Here is a 21,663-nt window from a genome sequence, read left to right as displayed (position 1 = left end):
TGTTTGTACTGCCAAAATTGAGGGTGGGGCAGAGGAAAATACAGTAGCCACTCGCAATGGAGTCAACAGCGGAGGAATGTTTGAGCCAATGTAGCTGAGTAGCTCTGTTTGTATGCAAAGAGAAGTTTACACCCAGAATGATTTCGTCATTATTCTCCTGAGCTAGATTTGAATCAGCTAGTTGCCACTCTTCAATCACTCCACGTCAGAAGGTCAAACACCCTGTCCTGGGGTCTTAGCCATAAAGTAAAACATCTGGGCAGCCTTTGTCCAAGTTCTAATGGCTGTTCAACAAGTTATAATGCAAGATTAGCTTGGCCTCATTTCTCTTCCCAGCAGACAAATAGCTGCTCAAACAAATACTGCCATCGTAATGGGGAAATGGAGCCCTTGAGCCTAACTCTGTGTTGTCACTTGCACTGCAACAACAGTGATGTTGTGTCTCCCTGGTTTGGAAAAAAAAAGTAGGAAGAATAGGATCATGCATTTAAGTGCACAGCACAAAAAGTCGGCAGGAAAGTCATTTTTATGAGAGATTTTTGGTTTACTGAGATCACTGACAAATTCAGCACTCACCCAGGCACAGTATTTTCCTAAGCTGGAATTATGATACAAGAATTATGCAGTGGCGAGTCAGGAGGTTAGGGGATCATCTGGGGCAAAAGCAAGGGCCTCCTTATGCAATCTGCATGCTCCACCTATGTGGCTTTTCTCCACTTGAAGTGTGTGCACCTCTCTACTGTTTATTCCCAGATGTCCTTCCCCACCCCTTTTCCCACGCTCTCCCCATTCCTTCTAGACTAGTGTGTTCTGCTCTTACATTGTTTCCAGGCTGATCTTAGAAGTCACAAGGTTTGTGTGCAAAGAACTCAATGGGCTCCACAAAGTAATTAAATCTATTAGGCCTTTAGAATGCTGTGCAAGGCGTGATTCCGAAGTTTTGGGGTGGATATACAATGATGACTCTTACTTCACCATGCCTGTAGCCTTCAGGGGCTGATGGGTTTAAGTAAGGATGCCTATTACTAGTGTTCTTAAAAGAGTAATGGTGTTTGGATTTTGTTTTCAGTTTTTCTATTTTTTCTCCTATCAATATTTCAGATAAGGATCACATTTTGCACGGAAACTTTTAGCATGTTTTGATGTTTGTGAAACAGCAGTTTTTACAAATTGAGCAGAAGTGTGTTGGCTTTAATTGTTGCCAGCTGGCGTAGAGCATAAACTCTCTGAATATTGATAGGCTTGAAGGGCTGTATTTCAGCAATATTGAATGTTGGTTTGTAGTAAGTATGATGGATTATTCTTCAGAGAGAGCTACAGGTAGAAACCTATTGCAGGAGCTAGGTGCAAATTTTGTGTCTGGTGTCATCATTTGCATCTGTCTGAAATGACTTTTTGCCTTGCATCTTGAAGGCCATCCTATAACTGTCTGACTTTCCTTCCTTAGGGTTCACGCCACCAGGAATGGATAGGACATCACCAGACAACAGTCCAGTCCATGGTCTGTTACGGCAACCCTCGATCACAACGGGAGCCAACATCCCTATTATAACAGAGCTAGGTAAGAAAAACAAAAACACTCCTTTGATGTCCATTCCCATATGTTTTCCCATTTCTTTTTACAGGCCTCAGGAGAGTTACTTGTTTCATAGCTAGTGACACGGGGCTTACTTTTCAGTTAGTTTCCCCTAATATTTCCAAGAGAGCATAAATCAAAACAGCTATTTCTACTTGGATAAGTAAGTAACTAAACTAGTTCTTCCATATGGATTTTCCATCTGCTGTATTCAAGAACACACATTACATTAGGCAAAAGGTTATGCCAAAGAATGCTGCCTACTTGGTAATACATTACTTTCCTTTTTTTGAAAAGACTATGTAAGATGCCAGAAGACTTCCCTTCTGCATTTAAATGACCACTTGGTTGTAACCCTTCATGCTCCAAAACTTGTTTTACTATTGCATAATCACTGCATAATGATGTGACACTTGTTACCCTTGAGAATGGGGCAGCTGGTGACCAGGGTATGATTTCCATTCCAGCTGTGGATATTCATGTTGTCAAGTTGTTGTGGTGTGAAGTGCAGAAGCTTTTGTGGCAAATACAAACTTGATTTGTGGTCCTTTGTCCTTTTTATTTTTCAATTTTATTTTTTTAGAGCCTTACCTGTCTTACTCCCTTATTTTATTCTCTTTCTGTACTTTCTTCCCCCCCCCCCCCCCAAATACTTTACTTATTAGCTAAGCCTGGCAAACTTCTGCCTTTGGTTTCAATCAGTCAGGAAAAAAACAGTGGAACCCACATACTAATGATAACTGAACTGGGTAAGAAGTGCCTTTTTCCTTCACATCACTGTCTTCTTTTTTGTTGTTGGTGGTGTTGTTCCTACCATCATCAGCTTTTTCTTTATTTATCTGGCTGTATCAGAGGGGCTACCCTCCTGGCACTGCTTTGAATGTGTTTTATTTGTGGTTCTTGTAGAAATTGACTGTCTTGTTCTGGCCTTCCTTAATGATTTCTTTTTCACGCAGCATCAGTAAACCTTTGATCACACTCGTCTGACCTGCCGGCTGTTTCCATAGCATCTTCTCACCAATTCATTTCCTTTGGCCTGGGCCTCCCTCTCTCTCCCTCTCTTTTTTATTTCAGTCTACGATTGTCAATTTGACTGACATGTCTGAGCTCTCACAGGAAGTCAAAAAAGAAATAAACGAGTTCAAAAAAGAAACCCTGGTATCAGACCTTTCCTTAAGCTGTTTGTTTATTTGTTGGCTTTATTTTTGTGGGTAGACCTTTTCTTAGACTCAGTGCCGAGAAGCTTAGCTGCTTGTATAGCTTCTCTCTCAATAAACCAAGATCTCACAAGGTGCTGAGAGCAGAGTTTGATTAGCATTTCCTGTGGCGCAGCGCTGCACTCTTAAACCTACCCCTGTCTAGCCCAGAGACCTTTTTTACAAATTGTAGCAGGCTAACTTACACCAAATCATCAGTGAATTCTACAAGTGCAGTTTAAGGCTGAAAATATCTTTATTTTCCTGATGCAACTTGGAAACTGACACTCCAGACTGCTTGGCAGACTTGTAAGGCTAATATCTGACCTTGGCATAGGTTTTCTGATAGAAGTGGAAAAAGAGTGCTTCTGATGGTTGTGCCTTAGTTCCTCTTCTCTGCGAGCAAACTAATCCATCTTTGGGAAAAAGTATATTTTGAAACAGTACAACAGCCTTTCAAATGGCATCTTGCTTAGAAACCCAAGAATAAATTGACAGCCATTGGGAAGGATAGTATTAGTGTAAATGGAGCTATTTACCAGGACAAAATTCATCTGCATCACATAATGTAACGAGTGACCGTGGAGAGCTCTGAAAGATGTCACTTACTAGTGGTTATCGCAGGGGACGGAGAATCAGGAATTGTACTTTCTATCCCCAGCTCGTCTCCTGATTCAGTTCGACCTTGGTTATGTCACAGCCAATTGGTGCCTTAATTTGCCCAGCTGTAAAAGACGGATAACAGTGCTTATCTTCTTCACAGTGCTGTCACTGAGGCCCAGCATGAACAGTGCACTACTATACCAGCGAAAGATAGCTGTTAAAAACCGGGCGGTTTGATCAAATAAAAGTAACTATCTAGAAATATGCCTGCCATTCTGAACTATCTTCTTGAGGCAGAGAGGGATCCAACTGAACTCAAAGGCACTAGGATTTGGCTTTTTAGAAGCATCTTTGTCATTTCATTTTTAATGTTACCATCCGGGGCTAGGCAAGTCTCCATTTTACGGCAGCTGATTAGTGTGGGTCTTGAATACTTTTCGTGTCTGAAATTAGTTATTTTTTCATAAACAAATTAAAGTTCAGAAGCATCTTTGGTGACACAAGTAATCAGTCTGCACTTTTATGCCCGAGGGGTCCTCGTATGTGAAAGAGATGACTTCCTCAAATATCATCTGCTTGATAAGATTTATATCAAGCTGTTTGAGTTGCCAGAGTTCATCGACGCACCCCTGTCCCATGCCACTACGATCTAAATGTCAAGTGTTTCCTTGATTATTCTCTTCTATGCCATTCGGTGTGAGGAAGTTTCCAAATCAGGTTACTTTGCAGAAGTTGTGGTTAGGGCAGTAAGGCTGTGGCTCAAACCATGTGGATGACCATTGCTACTGCAAGATAGTAGTAGAATTGCAGTGTATTATTTGGCACGACTATCTAAATGCAAGCTGAATGGGGGGGTTCCCTCTTAGGCATCTGCTGCTGTGATTCTTTTCCAGTGAAACTGTGTTAATGCAATTGCAGCTCCATTGTGAAATAAACCTGGTCCATGAAAACACTGGCTTGACCCAAAGTGGCCGTGGCTTTAATGGCTCGCTGCAGCACTGCACAGCCCGACCTACTGTATCTCACCTGTACTGAGGGAAGATGCACTTCAGCTCCATGGCAAGTAAACAGGTGGTGCCGTCTTTCTGGCACAGGCATAGTCTCTTTTCAGACAAGCGAAACACGGATCTGCAGATTTTTAAGTGCACATTTTCACATCCACTTTGATTTCATTGTAAGTGGCGTCAAAGACACAAGTCTGTATTTCCAGACACATGCTGTTGCTTTTTTTCTTGCTGACTGTGTAGTATGAAAGGTCACGTGTTATGGGCCAAGAAACAGGTGATAATATGTCTTGCATTATTCTTTGCAGTAAACGATTCAAATGTTCAGTTTTTGGACCAAGATGACGACGATGACCCAGACACAGAACTGTATCTCACACAGCCATTTGCGTGCGGAACCGCATTCGCCGTCAGTGTGTTGGACTCCCTCATGAGCGCTGTAAGCAAATCAAACCTTTCTCCCCCTTCCCCATAGGCTGCATGGTGGCACTGGTCTTGCTACACATTATCAGCCTCCCATGGTCTGTCTATGGTTCACAACCAAAGGTATTCTCTGCAAAGTATTAAAATCATGATGGTTTTTAGGTGTTTATATGCTTAATTCCTGTTGTCCGTTGGTTATGTGCCTAATTACCTTTGAGGATCTGGATCTGAGACTGTAGCAACTAATATTTCAAACCATCAGGTATGTAGATTGGCCTATGTCTTCAAGATGTTGGTGATTTTGAATATGTGCTATTTTCAGAATGGATAGAAAAGCCAGTGGCTTGCAGCAGGGTGTCACAAACTAGCCTTCCAAAACTAGAAGCTCTCAAAATCACCAGTCGCCGGTGGCAGGTTAGAGCATGATTTCTAAAATCTGGAAATTGAAGTGTCAAGGAAGGTATGTTATGTAAAAACACAGTGATTTACACATTTTACAGCTTCTAATGGATATGTTTCATCCATAAAGTGATTGTTACCCATACAATGCACTAACAAAAGGATAGGATGTTTAGCTCAGATCTGGTCAGCAGATAGAAGCTTGGATGCGTCTACAAATCTTAATTAAACCAGATGACCCTCTAGGATTTGCAAAAGTGGGCTGGAAATCAGTGGGAATGGGATTTCTTGAAAGATTAGGTACACCACAGTTCTAGGGCTGAATATACGTGAGAACGTGCTGTCAAGTTAATCCAATATTCCTGCTTGTACCTGGAACCCAGACTGAAAAAAAATAATTAATCGAGACGGGTGTTTTGTTTTGTCTAAACCAGTGTTTGCCCGATTTTAAAATAGAATAGGTTTATTTTAATTAAGTTTCAGTGGAGTTGAAAATAAGCAGCTAACAAAAACCCATCTTAAGGCTTCAGATTGGTTGAAAAGCAAGAGAATGGTTATTCTCTGGCCAGCAGCAAATAATTAAATGCTTTTCTCACTACATGCATGGTACTGGCCTCTACTTTGAGTGCCTAAACCAGCTAAAAATTGATGCTCTCCAAGTTAAAGGATCGCCATTTAAAATCCTTGGTCCATTTGCAGAAAGCTGCTCCAGCATTCATTTGCTGGCACATAAAGAGGACAAATGGAAAGCAAGTAGTCTGGGGGATTGTATAGAAACACTAGGATACAAACACTAGCAGTTTGCAGATTGATACTTTTCACTGGAAATAGTCATCTACCCCGAGAGGTCTAAGATGCAGGAGAGCTGTAATTAATGGCGGAGAATATGAAATGTTGTTTATGATAAGCTCCATTAAGCAGGCCTGTTATATTATACCTCTGATTTAAAAGTGTTCAAATGAGTATCCCTTTGGAGACCTTGTTTACTCCTGATTATCCTAACTGCAGCTGTTTCCGAAGACTCTTTTGTTGCAGTATCAGCTGTTGTAATGTGATTACTTTGTAAATTATGTTTTTTAATAGTGCCTTTCATGATCCTGATTGGGGCTGTTGACAAAAAAGTTAGTGATTTTGACTGGTTTAAATTCTGTTTTTAAATTAAGGCTAGACACTATCACCTTCCCTGTCCATGTGCAAAGCAGTTGTACACACAAACTAATATATACCTGTGTGACCAATATGCTGTTTGTGCACAAAAAATCTGACTGTGCATGCCAAAAGTTGCAGACGCAGACTTTGTAAAGCTAAATGTAAAGTAAGAACGCTCAACCAGTCCCTTTCAGACTATGCCATGGAATTTAGTTTCATGTCATTAGTTTGCCCATCTCCCCGGAGATAAGTTGGCTTGAGCCCCAAATAATATTAATTTGTTTTAGGTGAAGGTTTGAATTGGCGCTTATAAAAAGTCAAACCAAACTTTGATGGCTCAAAAAGTTCAGCTGACCTTTCAGAAACCCAGCTCTGCTGCTGGAGCCAGACATAATGAAATAATATGAGGGACCCTTTTCCTACGATATTTCCTGCTCCTTTCTGGAATAAAATAACAGTAATCTTATGAGATACCCTGTTCTTGAGAGTCGGCAGCCAAATTTTGCAAGAGTCACACACCTGGACTTTCTAAATGGATTTAGGGCTTGAGTTTGGTTCAATACTTATGACCCATAAATGTTTTATGGTTTAGAGTTTCTTTGTAATGCCTTTGAAAACTTCATGTGTAAGAGTTCCAACTGGCATTTTGTACTGTTCATCTTACCAGACAAAAGAGGATTCCCAAATAAAACTGAGTTTTAGGACACACAATTCCTGATTTTAGGAATTTTAATCATAAATATGAGCAGATAATGCATGGACAGAATGAAAATATGGGCGAGAATGGCAGCTGAAAGATTAGCCTTCTGTCTTGAAAGTTAAGTCAATTTCAGTCAACATTTAAACATCAGGGCCATTTAGATTTCACTGATTCTTCTCCTGTAACTCTCTTCCCCAAATTGCCATTTAATCAGGTGTCTAAGCATCCTGATGCAAAGAATGTCTTGTAATTCAATGCTTGCTGCTTGCCCTTTCCCTTATTGAAAGGCTAATCCTTCTATTTATTATAGGCATTCCCAGAGTAACAGAGAGCAATGTTGCACACACCACACTGTTGCTTTATTGTGCAAACGCTAGACAGAGAAACTGTAAGAGAATAATTGTAATACTCCATTGTGAGTTATCTAAGCATAAACACAATTTAGAAATATTTCCTTTGAGCACAGTCAGTCAAGTTTATTTTTCAAAAAGCAAATGTATTTCCCCCTTTATCTGTTCATGACTGCTGAAGAGGAATCTTTGCAGAAGAAACATGACAAGCTTGTGCCCCACCATATTGTTTAATCTCTTAAGGATGAAACCACCATCTGAAGCCAGGGAGAAGGCTCTGATGTAAGAAACTGATATAGCAAATGAGGACTGGCAAATCATTCTAGAGTGAAACCTTAGTTCTTCCCCTTGACTAGTGTTTCTTCTAAGCTAGAATTTTCTGTCTCTTCCTCTTACTGTGTTGCTGATAGGATCTCACAGTCCCCTGCTTCTGGGCGACTTTCCCTGCAGGGTGGAAAAGAAACAGGCATCAAACAATTATCCTGACTTTCTCCTACACCAAATATTTTTCCCAAAAAAAAGGGGATCCTGTCATTTCCCACACCGTCCATTAGGTCTCTAATATCCACTTTGCTTTTTGTGATCTGACCTCTACTTGTGCTGTTAGTCAAACTGTCTTAATTCAAGCATCGTTCCGAAAACAGTCTGTAGGATTATAGGACCAACATGAGTCATACATTCACTACACTAGCTCCACAGTAATGCTATAAGAATAAGCAAACATCATTCTGGGATACATGAACAAGACTGTTATGAGCTAGACTCAATAAGTCATTCTTCCACTCTACTCTGTGCTGATTGGGCCTCAGCTACAGTATTGTGTCCAATTCTGGGCACTACATTGCAGGAAAGATGTGGCGAACTTGGACAAGGTCCAGAAAAGTGCAACAAAAACAGTTGAGGTGGGATATGACCTATGACGGAAGACTGAAAGCTGCTATCATGTTTTCTAGACCTTTAGTCTCAACTTTTCCAAAGTTTAAACAAACCCAAGAGGAGGGAGAAAAATTATTCTCCTTAACGCCTGATGGGACAAAAGGCAATGGGCTTAAACTGCAGCAAGGGAGGTTTAGGTTGGACATTAGGAAAAACTTCCAGTCAGGGTGGTTAAGTCCTCAAATAAATTGCTTACATACATAGTTTGTGGAAGGTCCATCGTGGGAGATATTTAGAGCAGGTTAGACAGGCATTTGGCAGTAATGGTCTAGATGGTATTAGGTCCAATCTCCTGTCCTCATGGCAAGACCAGATGACCTCTCAAAGTCCCTTCCCTCTTATCATAGCATACTAGAACTGGAAGTCCTTTGTTACATGTCAGCTCACTACGGACTTTTGTAAGCTTCAGGATTAGGTTGACTCAATTATTAGTTGATCAGTTTAGCAGATAGACTCAAAGTCTGCGGGGAAAGCCCATAAAGCTAGTAGGTCTGTAACGGGAGGTCACTGATTAGCATGTTTGGGCAAAAGTTATATTTGCATAGAATAGTAAAGAGAGTTAGAGAAGGTACACACTGTTTTCTCCCACTGTGTCCCTTGACTAAAAAAGTGCACTGCTTTTCCCTTTCACATTAATTTTTAGACTTGAAATTTATCCCATGATCTCTGTGTAATGTAATTAATTTTGGTAATGTAAATGTTTAAAGTAATAAGTGAGAGAAGAATGTGAGCAGTTTACACCTTTGTTGTACCCAGTGCAGTAAGTTTATATCAGTGGAGATATGCCAGAATTCCACTGGGTAAGGCCCAACCATACGGGGTTTCTTTTCTATATGTACCAATGGCACTATGCAGAAGAAGACTTCATTTATAGCAACACACTATATATTTCCTCAGCAGGTTTATTTGCATTTTCAGCAACGAGGGGTGTGCAGACAAGACTGTGTTAGTTATTGATAACAAACAAGGAAGCATTTTTTGGATGGGAACCATTTCCGCATATGCCAGAGACTTTATGATTAAGGCTGATGTAGAAGAAATGCCTGAGTTTTTCATTATATTTCCTTCTATTCTGGAGACACAGTAAAGGTTAGGCAATCTAAGTTGAGGCAAATGAAAAACTTAAGCGTATTGTCAGAACATGCTTTGTAGATGTTTGAGTGGTAATCAAACAAGTACACAAAGAAGTACATATTGCTTTCCATGCTTGTTTACAGCAAAACAGAAATAGGTTAATCCAGGCTTCATAACTATCTTTGAGACACAAGACATTTTACTCTCAAAAGCTTTACACTTTCAAAAGAGGTATGTCTTTAAGATATCTTAAGTCTCATGATTTTTTAAAATCTTACCAATCAGGCCCCAGTAAGATGTGCCACACTGGCACTAAAAAGGGTCTGATTCTCAAAGGCCTTTCGGTACCCAAAATCACTAGTGACTTTAGAAAGTCTTGGACAACATCTCTAGCTGTGGAGGACAAGCAAAGTGCAGGATGCAAAAATGCCATTTGCCCCAACAAGTGTTTCCTATGTATCTTGATTGTAGATAGTATTCATTTTGGTGATGCTACTGCCAATCCAGAACTTCCAGTGCTTTACCATCATTTCTATACATACCACTGGCAGCGGGATTTGTCTAGCTTAGGGATTGTCAATGTACAAAATGGTCTATTCAGAGTCAGATCCTGAGACTTAAATTTAACTTTGTCATTGATAGAACTATAATTTTTTTAAAAAAAATTATGGTTCTATCAACACAGACCTATCAACATCATTCCTTTTTCCCTTATGAAATCAGAAGTCACTCCTCCTTCCCTCATGAGATAAATGTTAAAAATTAATTTTTCTGAATAAATGAGCCTGCACTGGAACCCCCAAGGTTCTTTGCCACGGAAGTATGTTTCAAAATGACCATCTCGTAAGTTTAAACACAACTTTTCTATTTTTGTGTCCTGCTGTTCAGAAGGATTAGCAGGTAGTAATACATCCCTTTACCCAGAGGACTTACAATAGACCTTAATAGTCTAGAAGGTATTTTTACAATGTAGTACAATATAAAACATCGTTCTTTCACCTTTGCTTTGGACCTGTCCCAAGGGCCTATTCAGGATTAAGTTAATGAGTTTAGCTCTGTAATCCCCCATATCTGGATATGCATTCACATCCATTCTGTCAAATGAATACCGTTTGTTTCATCACGTATGGAGAAACAAGCAAGTTAAAGTATCTGCCTGAAATGGAAGCAAAATAACCACCTTTTTTTCCTTTGCTACTTTGGTAATTTTTTTAAACATAAGAAAAATGGCAGCTATGACATGGAAAATGACAATTTTAGAGGAGTTATAAATGAAAGGCAAAGTGTCATTAAAGTTAAAGCAATGTTATTAAAAGATGTGTTAATTTTCAGTTAAATTTTCTGTAAAAGACCAATTAGTTTAAAAGGCTTGACAGCATTAACTGCGAAACATAAGCTCTGGTAATTATGCTTTAAAAAATGGTTGTGCAAACTGGAAAGCGCTCCCAGAACACTCACACTCAAAAACAACTGCAGCAGAATTCAGTCTCACGGGCTAGGTGGCACTGCTACCTCAGCTATCTATTTCAGAATTTGCTTGTCAATTTCCTATGGTGTAGCATCTATGATGCATTTCCTTTTTTTCCATTACTCAGCACTGTATTGAATGCATGTTCTCAGACTGGCATGATAAAGTTATCATGACAGCCAGCCTGTGGTTCAGTTAGTAAGAGCAGTAGAAAAGTGATTTTCAGTTATGATTTCAGTAACAAACAATTCCTTTTGTTAATTGCATAAAGTGGCTTGCTACCTTGAATGAAGCTGGAACAGCGATGTAGCACTAAACCCATTATCCCCTTGCAAGGCCTGGATATGCCAATTCTTGAGTGGGTCACTCTCTCATTCATTTTTAATATGTTATTAGTTCAAAAAAAGTCTGATCTGGCTGATCGCCATTTCTAACCCTTTTGAGCTTGAGGTGCACCGTGGAAAGATTTGAAGGACGCTTGAGTGCCGTGGGAGTTGCGGGTATGCAAGATTAGGCAGCATGGGTCATCTTTAAATAGCGTTCCTTCTGGAAAGTTAAACTCCTCATCATCTCAGATGTTTTCTGATGGGCAGCAGGCCAGGAGGAATCCATTCTCAAAATCAGAACATTTTCATTCAACTGCAGGAGCATGACCAAAAAGTGTCACTTGACTGCACTCAGCTGTCAAATTCAATGAGAACATCCACATCAGTCATGGTGGGAAACTCAAAGTAATCTATTGTTCCAAGATAAATGTTCTCTGCTTTCTAAATAAATGTCTTCGCTTTGCCTTGACATTTGTCTAGCAGTGGGAGACCATTCTCCTGTGACAGCATTCTGTTCCATTGACAGCGGGCCTGATTCCCTCCTCAGTTGGATCAATTTAACGTCACTAAATCCATTGAGCTTGCTCCTTGGAATCAGAATAACGCCTATTATCGCTTCCTTTTACATGTTTAGTGTTTGTGTTATTGATTTTGTGACAGATGCACTACTTAATATATTCTTTTGCCTTTGCTTCACAGTTTAACAAGAGTTCTTTAGTGAGGTGAATGTTGCGGGCTCAGTCCACCTACCCCGGTTTTTTTCTTCCCCAAATTAAACATGCCCAAGTTTCTTTAATCCTTTCCTCTAAAGGCTTTCTAGACTTGAAGCTATCCTCTGAACACTCTCCAATTTGCTTCCCATTCCTTCCTTAAAATGTGGTGCCCAGAACTGGATATAGCTTCACCAGGGCCAAGTAGAGTGGAACTACTTTAATATTGCCCATGTCTTGCAGTTGCTGAAAAAACCTAATATAGTTAGTTCTAGAAGAGCCACGTGGCTCGTAATTTGTGATCCATTATAATGTGATACAACCCCCCTCCCCCAAATCCTTTTCTGCAGTTCTACTACCTATGCAGTCAGTTAGGAAGGAAAAATCAAATGCACAACCACAGAACGAGGACTAAGTTTAGGACTGGTCTTTTACTGGATGTCGTCTTATTAATTTCAGAGTAATTCACCAAGATCATTTTTTACTTCTAATCCTGTCCTCCAAAGTGCTTGTAACTCCTTCCTGCTTAGTGTCTGGTCATTAGACTTGTACTATTTACACTCTGATATTTTCATTAATTACTTGGAGAACAAATTTTATAACATCCAGGATAGATTCCTATAGGACCCCACTTGCTACAGCGTCCCCACCTCCCACTTTAAGAACAAACTCTTTACTTATTAGCGCTTTAGTTTTTGAAGGCTTTTGACAAAGATTAGTTAAACATGATTTACATCAGTGGTTCTCAACATGGGCCATATTGCTCCCCAGGGGGCCATGCCTTACTTCTAGGGGGCAACGTGGAAAAAAAGGAACATTAGGGGGCCACAGTAAGTTTCTGAGGGGGCCACCCAAACGTAACTGCCAGGTGTATGATGAATGAGACTCAGAAGGGGGCCATGAGCAAAAAAAGGTTGAGAAACACTGATTTAGTTTAAATTACTGTATACATAGTGGGTGCAGAACTGGTTGAAAGATCGGTGTCCTGCATGACTGACAGGCTATCGTATCTACTGCTTTTCCCCATTCACTACAGGTTGGACTTCCCTGGTCCGGCACCCTCGGGACCTGACCCATCCCGGATGAGGGATTTTTGCCAGATCGGGGGTGGTCATTTCTGGAACCCTGCCACCAACCCCCTCCAGCCCTGGCCTGACCATTTCCCTCCCAGCTGGCTTTCCTCTCGCTCTGACCCTGCTGCTCTAGCGGGCAGCCCCGCTGCCTCTGCTCACTGGGCTCCCACTGCCACGCCAGGCACCCTGGCCACCTATGTGCACACCAGGCTCCTATAGCAGTGCCCAGAAGCCCTCTGCCTTCACACACCTGGCTCTGAGTATCATGCTGTGCAGCATGTCTCCACATGCTAGGTTCCTACCGCAATGCCTGGTTCCTGCTGCCGCTCCGGGCAGGCCCGTAGCTTCCACGCCGGGCTCCTGCTGCCACACAGGGGGCTCCCACTGTCCTGGCGCTAGCCCTGCACTGGGACTTTCTGGTCCTGGAACATCTGTGGTCCTACTAGACGACAGAAGTTGCTGGACCAGAGAGTCCCGGTTAAGAGAGTTTCAACCTGTAGTACAGTAGCCCTGCCAAAGATGGAAAATTAGTTCGTTTGCCATGTTTGTGTCTTGATGAAGGCATGCTGAGATTATAAGGCCCTGGTCTGGAAGCTAGCTCTACTATTCAACCTGCTGTATGACCGAGGGTACGCCACTTACCTCTATGTGCCTCTGTTTCCCAATCAGTGAATTGTAGATAGTGCTCATTACAAAGACAGGGAAGCATGACTGAGATCTGTGGATGAAACGTATAGTTTCAGGTCTAAGTATTCATACTCATCTGATGAAGCGGGGGTTACCCATGTAATATATTTGTGAGTCTCTGTTATAAATAGTGAGCAGTCCTGTGGCACTGTAGGCATCTGGTTAACTTCAGTGATAGGCAAGTATCAATAAGGCAAATCCTTTGATCTCACAAGATTTCAATGAACCATTTTCTCCCTAATCTACTTCATTGTGTGCAAATCTTCTAAAAATACCAGACATCAATAGAATTGGAAGTAATAGTTGCCAATTTTTGGTCGTGGTCATTTTCTGGGTATTCTGTTTTTAAACAGTGCACACTGTCAGTGTATATTTTAGGTGTTTAACTGAGTATCTTTGAACTAGACCAGTATACTTGTAAATGAACTTGAAAGTTATTCATCTGGCATTAAATTAATATTTCAAATGCCCATTGTTTGCCTGACAGCCCAGCAATGCTACAGACGCTGGCAAAACGTCAGTATGGAGTAAATCTTCCCTAATAAACCACACTTATCCTATACCCTAGAGTTTTTTAAAAGGACCACCAGGATCCCAAACTCATCATACATTTATCTGGAATGAACTCAAAATGTTTAATTGATACATGCTTATGTCTGAACACTGTCAAGTCTCGTAATGAGATGTTTAGTACAATACATCGGTTAGACGGCAAGAGTCCAGCCACAGTAATAAGTAACGACATTTGGAGCACAAAGGCAGCTCCCCAACGAATTGGTGACAAGTATAAAAAGGCAGCCTAGCCTGTGTAAGCCTTAAATGTGGTCTGAATTTTACAATTACATGTCCTAAAGCTTGTTATTAGACGTGAAGGCAATGAGAAGGAAAGCAGTCATTGCATCACTACTAACACCAATTATAGGAAACATAAATCATTCAAATTTTTGTTCTTTAATAAAAATCAGCCTGAATTGGTGTTTAAAAGGCAAGATCTAGTGTAGGGGCCTAATGGGATAGAAGAAAATAGAGTAATTGGAGTCTGCTGTCTTTTCATTTTCTATGTAAAATCATTTGAAGAGACAGCCGAGAACTTTAAACAGCAGAAACCCAGAAAAGTTGTAATTTGGATGTCTTCAGTTGTGACTTTAATGGTGTTTGCTTAAAGAGCTTTCTTTTATCTCTGCAGACATACTTCAATGACAATATCCTCACGCTGATACGGACGTTGGTAACAGGAGGAGCCACACCAGAGTTGGAAGCGCTGATTGCTGAGGAGAATGCACTGAGAGGAGGCTACAGCACACCCCAGACACTTGCAAACAGGGACAGGTGTCGAGTTGCTCAGTTGGCTTTGTATGATGGGCCATTTGCAGACCTAGGGGTAAGAGCAGAAAAGAAAAGGCAGCCGTTCCGTAACTGTTGCGCCGTTTGCTGAATTTAAAAAAAAAAACGTTTCTGTAACAATGAAAGAGGTGGGTTTTTTTTTTAATTTCTCCCCCATAAGCTGTGGAGTTTACTTGAAATTTTGAATAGCTCCGGTGTTACGTTTCTGTTGTCAACACCCAACTTCCCCTAATGGCTCCGTAGGCTGAAACCGGAGATGACAATGTAAAAGGAACAGAGTAGATTTGCAGGACCCATCCACAGAAGCAACCTGAGGAACTCCTTACAGAAACTGTTTTGTGTTTTAATGGGACTGCTGACTTTTTCAGGAAAACACTGGCTCATGGAAGCAATTATAAACAAAACTATAGTTCTTCACAGTATCTGAAGAGATGGGTGAGACAATTTGGATGAAATAAGAGCTGTTTCCCCAGTCTCCTTTCTAAAGCTGAACTAAATCTGAATCTTTGTGGGGCTTTGGTAGCATATTTTTCCCTTTTGTACTCCTGATCGTCCTTGTTTTTGCTCATAAGTCTAAGACCATAAACCTCAGCTAGAATATACAGCAAGGAAGACGATGGCTGGATAACTGTTTTCAGAGAGTAGTTATTAACGGTTCACGATCATGCTGGAAGGGCGTAACAAGTGGAGTTCCTCACAGGTCTGTTTTGGGGCCGGTTCTGTTCAATAACTTCATCAACGATTTAGATCAGTGTTTCCCAACTGGTGTGCCGTGAAACCCTGGGGTTCTGCGAAGCGAAAGCAAGGGTTCCGCCAAGAGCTGGCACTCCCCCGCCCTCTCTTAAAGAGATAGTGCCTCTGTTCAACAAAATGTGGCGGCACAATACTTGGGCGGGGCTTTTTTTTAAGGCAACCCTAGATGTTCCGTGGCCAAATAAAATTGGGAAACACTGATTTAGATGATGGCATAGAGCTATTAAGTTTGCAGATGATACCAAGCTGAGAGGGGTTGCAAGTGCTTTAGAGGATAGGGTCAAAATTCAAGATAATCTGCAGAAACTGGTGAAATGGTTGGAAGTAAAGAGGTTGAAGTTTAATAAAGAGAAATGCAAATTAGGAAGGAACAATCAGTTTCACACATACAGAATGGGAAGTGATTGTCTAGAAGGGAGTACTGCTGAAAAAGATTTAGAGGTTATAGTGGATGACTCATGTTAAACATGAGTCAACAGTGTCATACTGTTGGAAAAAAAGGCAAACATGATTCTGGGATGCATTCATAAGAGTCTTGTGAGGAAGACACAAGAAATTGGAGAGGGTCCAGAGACGAGCAACAAAAATGATGAAAGGTCTAGAAAACATGAGCTATGAGGGAAAACTGAAACTTCCTGCCTGTCAGAGTGCTTAAACACTGGAATAAATTGCCTAGGGGGGTTGTGGAATCTCCATCACTGAAGATATTTAAGAGCAGGTTAGACAGACACCTGTCAGGGATGATCTAGACAGTACTGGGTCCTGCCATGAGGGCAGGGGACTGGACTCTATGCCCTCTCAAAGTCCCTTCCAGTTATAGAATCATAGAACACTAGATTGTGTTGTTTTTAAGTTAAAATCAGAAAAAAAGTGTTTACATGAGTTTTAGCAGGTATGGATTTCTTTTTTTTCCTTCTCCAGTACCTAACATTATTTATAAAGTTCTGAATGTCAAAAAGTATCCAGACACAGAGACAAAATTATTTGAACCAAATCAAATTGCCAAACCTTGTAAATCTTATGGATGCTTTGAACGTCTCCTTACATGCTGTTAGAAAATCTGATTATTTTATAATGATCAAATCTCTGTGATTTTCATGGAACACAGCAGTCCATTCTCTCTGACCAGTACTGGTAAATGCAATCTTCAGTCAATGGACAGACTAAGAAATTACACAGAAGTATTTACAGCAAAAGTCAAATGAAGATTAAAAAACCATTTTTAAACATAATCTGAGTATCCAAATTAAGGATGTGTTTGTTGATCATTTTGATAGGATATTTAAGCAAGTAAAACAGTTTTTGCTTGCTAAAGTGTTGGGTAGTTATTTCATGGGTTTGGAGACAGTTAAGAGATAGAACACAACAGCCATTTTTATGGCAGCGACTCCACAGTTTGTATCAAGGAAATAGGCTGAAATTAACTTACTACATTTCAGTGTTGGGTGTATAAGCCATGCTCATGTGTGGGTCATAGACATTCTGTTGCATTGGCCAGATGTCTGAAACTTTCATTCATTTGGTCAAAGTAATAATTTTGCTCAAACATTTAATAAAATAAGTAGAGCTACTAGGCAAAGAAAAAGATGTGAATAAATTGGAGGACACCCAGAAAAGAGCAAGAAAAAACAAGACCTATCAGGGAAAATTGAAAACACTAATGGTTTGTTTTTGTTTTGTTTTTTAAGTCTAGGGAAGAGAGGATTTAGGGGGACATAACAAAGTTTAAGTACATAAAAGACTGTGCAATTTTTATTCCTCCTCCTTGTAACAATTGAACCCATTACTTCTTGTCCTATCCTGACGGGTTACAAGAGTAAAAAGGGCAGTTCATGTTGGATATAAGGAAAAACTTCCTGTTGGGGTAGTTAAGCACTGGGAAAAAGTTATCTAACCTGCTCTTTAAAAATCCCTAATGATGGAGCTTCCACAATCTTCAGAGGCAAACATCTGTCAGGGATGGCCTAGATAATACTTAGTTCTGCCTTGAAGGCAGGGGGCTGGACTAGATCACATTTTGAGGTCTCTTCTAGTTTTATGATTTAATTGTCAAATGTTTGAAAGTGGGGATCAAGCCTTTAGTGAATGCTGCAATATGTGCATAAATTGGCCATTAAATTATGTAATCTATAGACAAAACATATCTTGTTCTCGAGTATTTGAAGATGTCTTTCACATAATAACTATAGGTTGAACCTCTCTAGTTCAGAACTCCCTTCTCCAGAAACATCTGTCATGATTTCAGGTAGCCAGATTGTCCACCTTATGGGACCATGGGCAACTTGTCCGCACCCATGAAAAGTTTGATTACAGCCACCAATCCTAGCTCTCAGTGTTCTGTGCTGTTATTTAGCTCTAATTTACCCTAAATGTGCTCACAATCAGTGGGCTGGTAACGCTGCTAGACAATATTGACTTCCCATGGTCTGGAAGACTGTCGATCGGCATCTTCCGGGCCTGACTGGTTCTGAACTAGAGAAGTTCAACCCATAAAATCTGTTACAACAGATTCCCTTGTAAAAACTATTTTTATCTTAACTCATAAGTTTCAAGACATAAACCAGACACTAATGGATGGCGTAGGAACTGCTGAGGGAGGCGTAAGGTGGATACCGATAGAATAACGTGACAATAGCAGAAGATGCTGAGAAACCCTATTGGACACGACAGAGACAGTATGGCAATTGATTGGTGTTTATGTTCTGAGAGTACCAAGACACTGGGATTCCGTAGTTAGCTGACAAATTTAAATGACTTTGACATAACTATATGGTAGTTAAAACTATGGAATGGTATGCATATTTAGTTAAATATGAATATTTAAGCTGCATCCAATATCATATCATGTGATGCACCAGAATTATGGTTATGTAAGTCACTACATATTATTACAAACAGGGTTATAGTGGAAGAGCATGGAACAGAACTCCAGCTATCTATGAACAGTCTCCCTACTTGAAAGTCTTCCACAATCAATGAATACAACTATAGAATGGATATACTAATTACTTAAGCTCATCCTGCCTGCATTAGAAGTGTAATCAAATGTTAGCGCTCAGTGTTTTCTTGGGATCTTGCTTTATGAGTCAAGATATATTGGGTCTTTGACGTTTGAGTTGGAGTCAGGATAAACAACAGAGCCTCCAAAGTATAGGCAAGCAAAAGATTACTACCAATTCTTATTATGGAACTAAGCCTGAAATTCAGCTGGAGTGTATCAGCAGAGCTAATCACGTACAGTCATGTCTCATCACAAAGTGATTATTTCTCCCCAAATCATTTTTTTTATTTTCGTAAATAATCTGTGGAATTTCTATGATGAGTTAACAGAACTTTGCAACAAGCATAATTTGATGGATGGGTTCTGGTTCCAAATACTGAATTCATTGGCTCTAATAAATAGTTACCTCCTTAAAATTCTAAGCCATCACCACTTTGCATGTTGTGAAAGAAAAGCAGCAGGAAGAGCATACTCCCAAAATTGGAGCAAAAAGTAAGTCAATCATCATTTTGTTGCAACCATGACCCTCTCAAAGGATGGAACATCTATTCTCTGATTTTAACTGGAAGCGCAAGACTTGGGGACAGAGTCATTCACTGATTGCGTGTTCCCATCAAATAAAATCACTGGCCAGTAACATTCTATGCATATACAATTCAACATTTAAATTAGAGACTTTCTTGAATGATAACCTGCCACAGATGAGAAACAAAAAACAGATTGTGATTCTGGGCCAAGGTGTGACACAGACTGAAAATCTCTCTCCTCCTCTCCCTTTATTTTGTCTCCTAGGATGGTGGTTGTTATGGAGATCTATTTTGTAAAGCACTGAAAACATACAATATGCTTTGTTTTGGAATTTATCGATTGAGGGATGCACATCAAAGTACACCTAGCCAATGCACTAAACGGTATGTCTAGACTTTTATTTCTCTTGCTGATTTGTGCTTCATTCTTCCTGCTGTGGATAATCCAGATGCCCTTAAAATGATTGGTATTTGTGCCTTGTAAACTGTTTCCACCATCCCCAACCATGCTCTGTATCACCGAGACACAAATGCCTCTTCTTTTTTTGGGGGGATACAAAGGGGATTATCACTGAGGCTCACCAAAGAATTAGAAAACAAAACCATTCATATTCTTTGATATGGCTTGAACTGGTTAATTTTTGAGTACCCCTAATAGCCATAGTGGTCTCAAGCAAAAAAAAAAAAAAAAAAAATTGCCTTACCCACCTTGATTCTAATTTACTGCCGATTAAATTTAGTGCACAGTAAATTTCCCCCCATTCCCGAAGCACAAGTAGAATATCTTGGGTTATCATATATGAGACAAAGTAGTAACTGAAATGCTCAGACAGCAGCATATATTTAATTGCATCCTTGCTTAATTAGAAGAGCTCAAAGCATGTCTCTTTCACCAACAGAAGTTTGGTTAGAACACCATCAGGGCTATATATTAACGACACTGCTTTATTACATAATTATAACCTCTTCTCTGTGAGGGGGCTCAGGTTATCAGATAATAGCAGCCACAGTGGTCTGTACTTACTCTGTTCTCTCATATTGCATAGCTGACACCCTTAGGAAACCAAGGAGAAATTTTACTGCTCGGTGCAGTTCTCATCGTTGCCTTCAATTAATGGACCAGGACTTGGCTTCTGCTCAATGAAAGACACAGATCTTCATCTTACTGATATGTCATATTTTGATTGCACAGAAGTCGTCAAAGGCAACATTTCTATGGGCTTCTCTGGCACCAGGATCTGCGCCAATGTACGCAGCAAAGAGGACCATATTCACTGCCGCCACTAAACCATTTGGCTATCAGTGTGCTAAGCTTCTATGAGTAGAGGGTCTTACTTTAGTAGATGATAGCTGCATCACACAACCCCCACTCTAACTGCCCAATATTTCTATCAGAAATGCTGTAGAAAGATTCACAACTAAATGGGTGTGACAAATGTGTCTCCTTGGTGGACAACAGGGTTGCTTATTGGATTGTCACTTCACTTGCTGAGCAGATTAACGGCTAGCTATTCTGTGGAGAAGTAAAATGCTTCGCTCTTCAAAAGTGCCAATCCAAATCTCCCATAAACACTAAATTCACTTCAAAAAATTCCCTTTAGCCCTACCATTTTTTCATCTCTTACTTTCTCTCTCTCATAAAATGCTTAAGTTAAATTGTGGTGGTCTTGATCATTTTTTGATTACTTGAATATCAGTGATACAAGGAAGTAATCAGAGACTGAGGACTTACTTAGTTCCCACCTAAAGAAAAAACATAATTCTGCTGTTGGATACAATGCGAGGCCTGCCTTGTGAAGTCAGTGAGCATCACATGGCCACAGAATTTCACTGGGAGACTCTGTAAGTGACTCCAGCCTTGATTTTTTGAGGGTTGAGGTTAAAAGGCATCTTTTGTTTGCATCTTCAAATGTCGGTGTTGCTTTTGGCACATTTATAAATGCACCAAGAGATTAGTGAGAGACGCATTTTAAATTAACAATGTTTCACTTTACTGCAGTTTATTTTTTAGCTCCGTTCTTTTACAATGATATATATTTTTCTTTCTATCGTGCTCCCTGACTGTACTTAAATAGACCACACGTGTAGTGCCCTCGCTTCTGCAATTATGTAAATGTTGTGTTGCTAGTGCGTTACCACTGGTGCTTGAAGGTGTTAGGTTTCCCCGCTAAAGTGCCCTTGCATCATAAACTGAATCACCAAGGGAGTGGAATGAGTTCTCACCCTGTGGAGAATATTCTGCTTTGACGGTCCCACTGACAGAGACGTCCTCTTTCCTCGTGTCAGGCTGCCTCAGAGATAAGATTTTCCTAGGTCCTCATACGGGCTCAACACAGGCCCCACTAAGGAAGAAGACATGCAAAA

General features: G+C 40.4%; 1 protein-coding gene and 1 long non-coding RNA gene across 31 annotated transcripts in view; one reads left to right on the top strand and one right to left on the bottom strand.

The window, feature by feature from the left end:
- KCNMA1 (potassium calcium-activated channel subfamily M alpha 1) overlaps positions 1-21,663 on the top strand; it is a 742,164-nt gene that overhangs the window by 711,796 nt on the left and 8,705 nt on the right. For all 27 annotated transcript variants that reach the window (XM_075934710.1, XM_075934709.1, XM_075934712.1 and 24 more), the window contains 4 exons: positions 1,448-1,561; positions 4,688-4,818; positions 14,861-15,055; positions 19,565-19,683. In XM_075934710.1, coding sequence (XP_075790825.1) covers positions 1,448-1,561; positions 4,688-4,818; positions 14,861-15,055; positions 19,565-19,683 — 559 coding nt within the window. The remainder of the gene's footprint in view (positions 1-1,447; positions 1,562-4,687; positions 4,819-14,860; positions 15,056-19,564; positions 19,684-21,663) is intronic.
- Positions 7,257-21,663, bottom strand: part of LOC142830367 (uncharacterized) — a 107,551-nt gene continuing 93,144 nt past the window's right edge. Inside the window, exons 9-13 of one of the 4 annotated variants that reach the window (XR_012905550.1) lie at positions 21,523-21,641; positions 20,324-20,432; positions 14,867-15,049; positions 13,630-13,705; positions 7,257-7,844 (exon numbers count right to left, since the gene is read on the bottom strand). This is a non-coding gene — a long non-coding RNA (uncharacterized LOC142830367). The remainder of the gene's footprint in view (positions 7,845-13,629; positions 13,706-14,866; positions 15,050-20,323; positions 20,433-21,522; positions 21,642-21,663) is intronic. The other 3 variants (XR_012905549.1, XR_012905551.1, XR_012905552.1) reach the window with 3 other exon arrangements.

Source organism: Pelodiscus sinensis, chromosome 8 (genome assembly GCF_049634645.1).
Source record: "Pelodiscus sinensis isolate JC-2024 chromosome 8, ASM4963464v1, whole genome shotgun sequence".
Classification (NCBI taxonomy): domain Eukaryota; kingdom Metazoa; phylum Chordata; order Testudines; family Trionychidae; genus Pelodiscus; species Pelodiscus sinensis.
The sequence above is the reverse complement of the archived record's forward strand: the minus strand, read 5'-3'. Positions and strand labels throughout refer to the sequence as shown.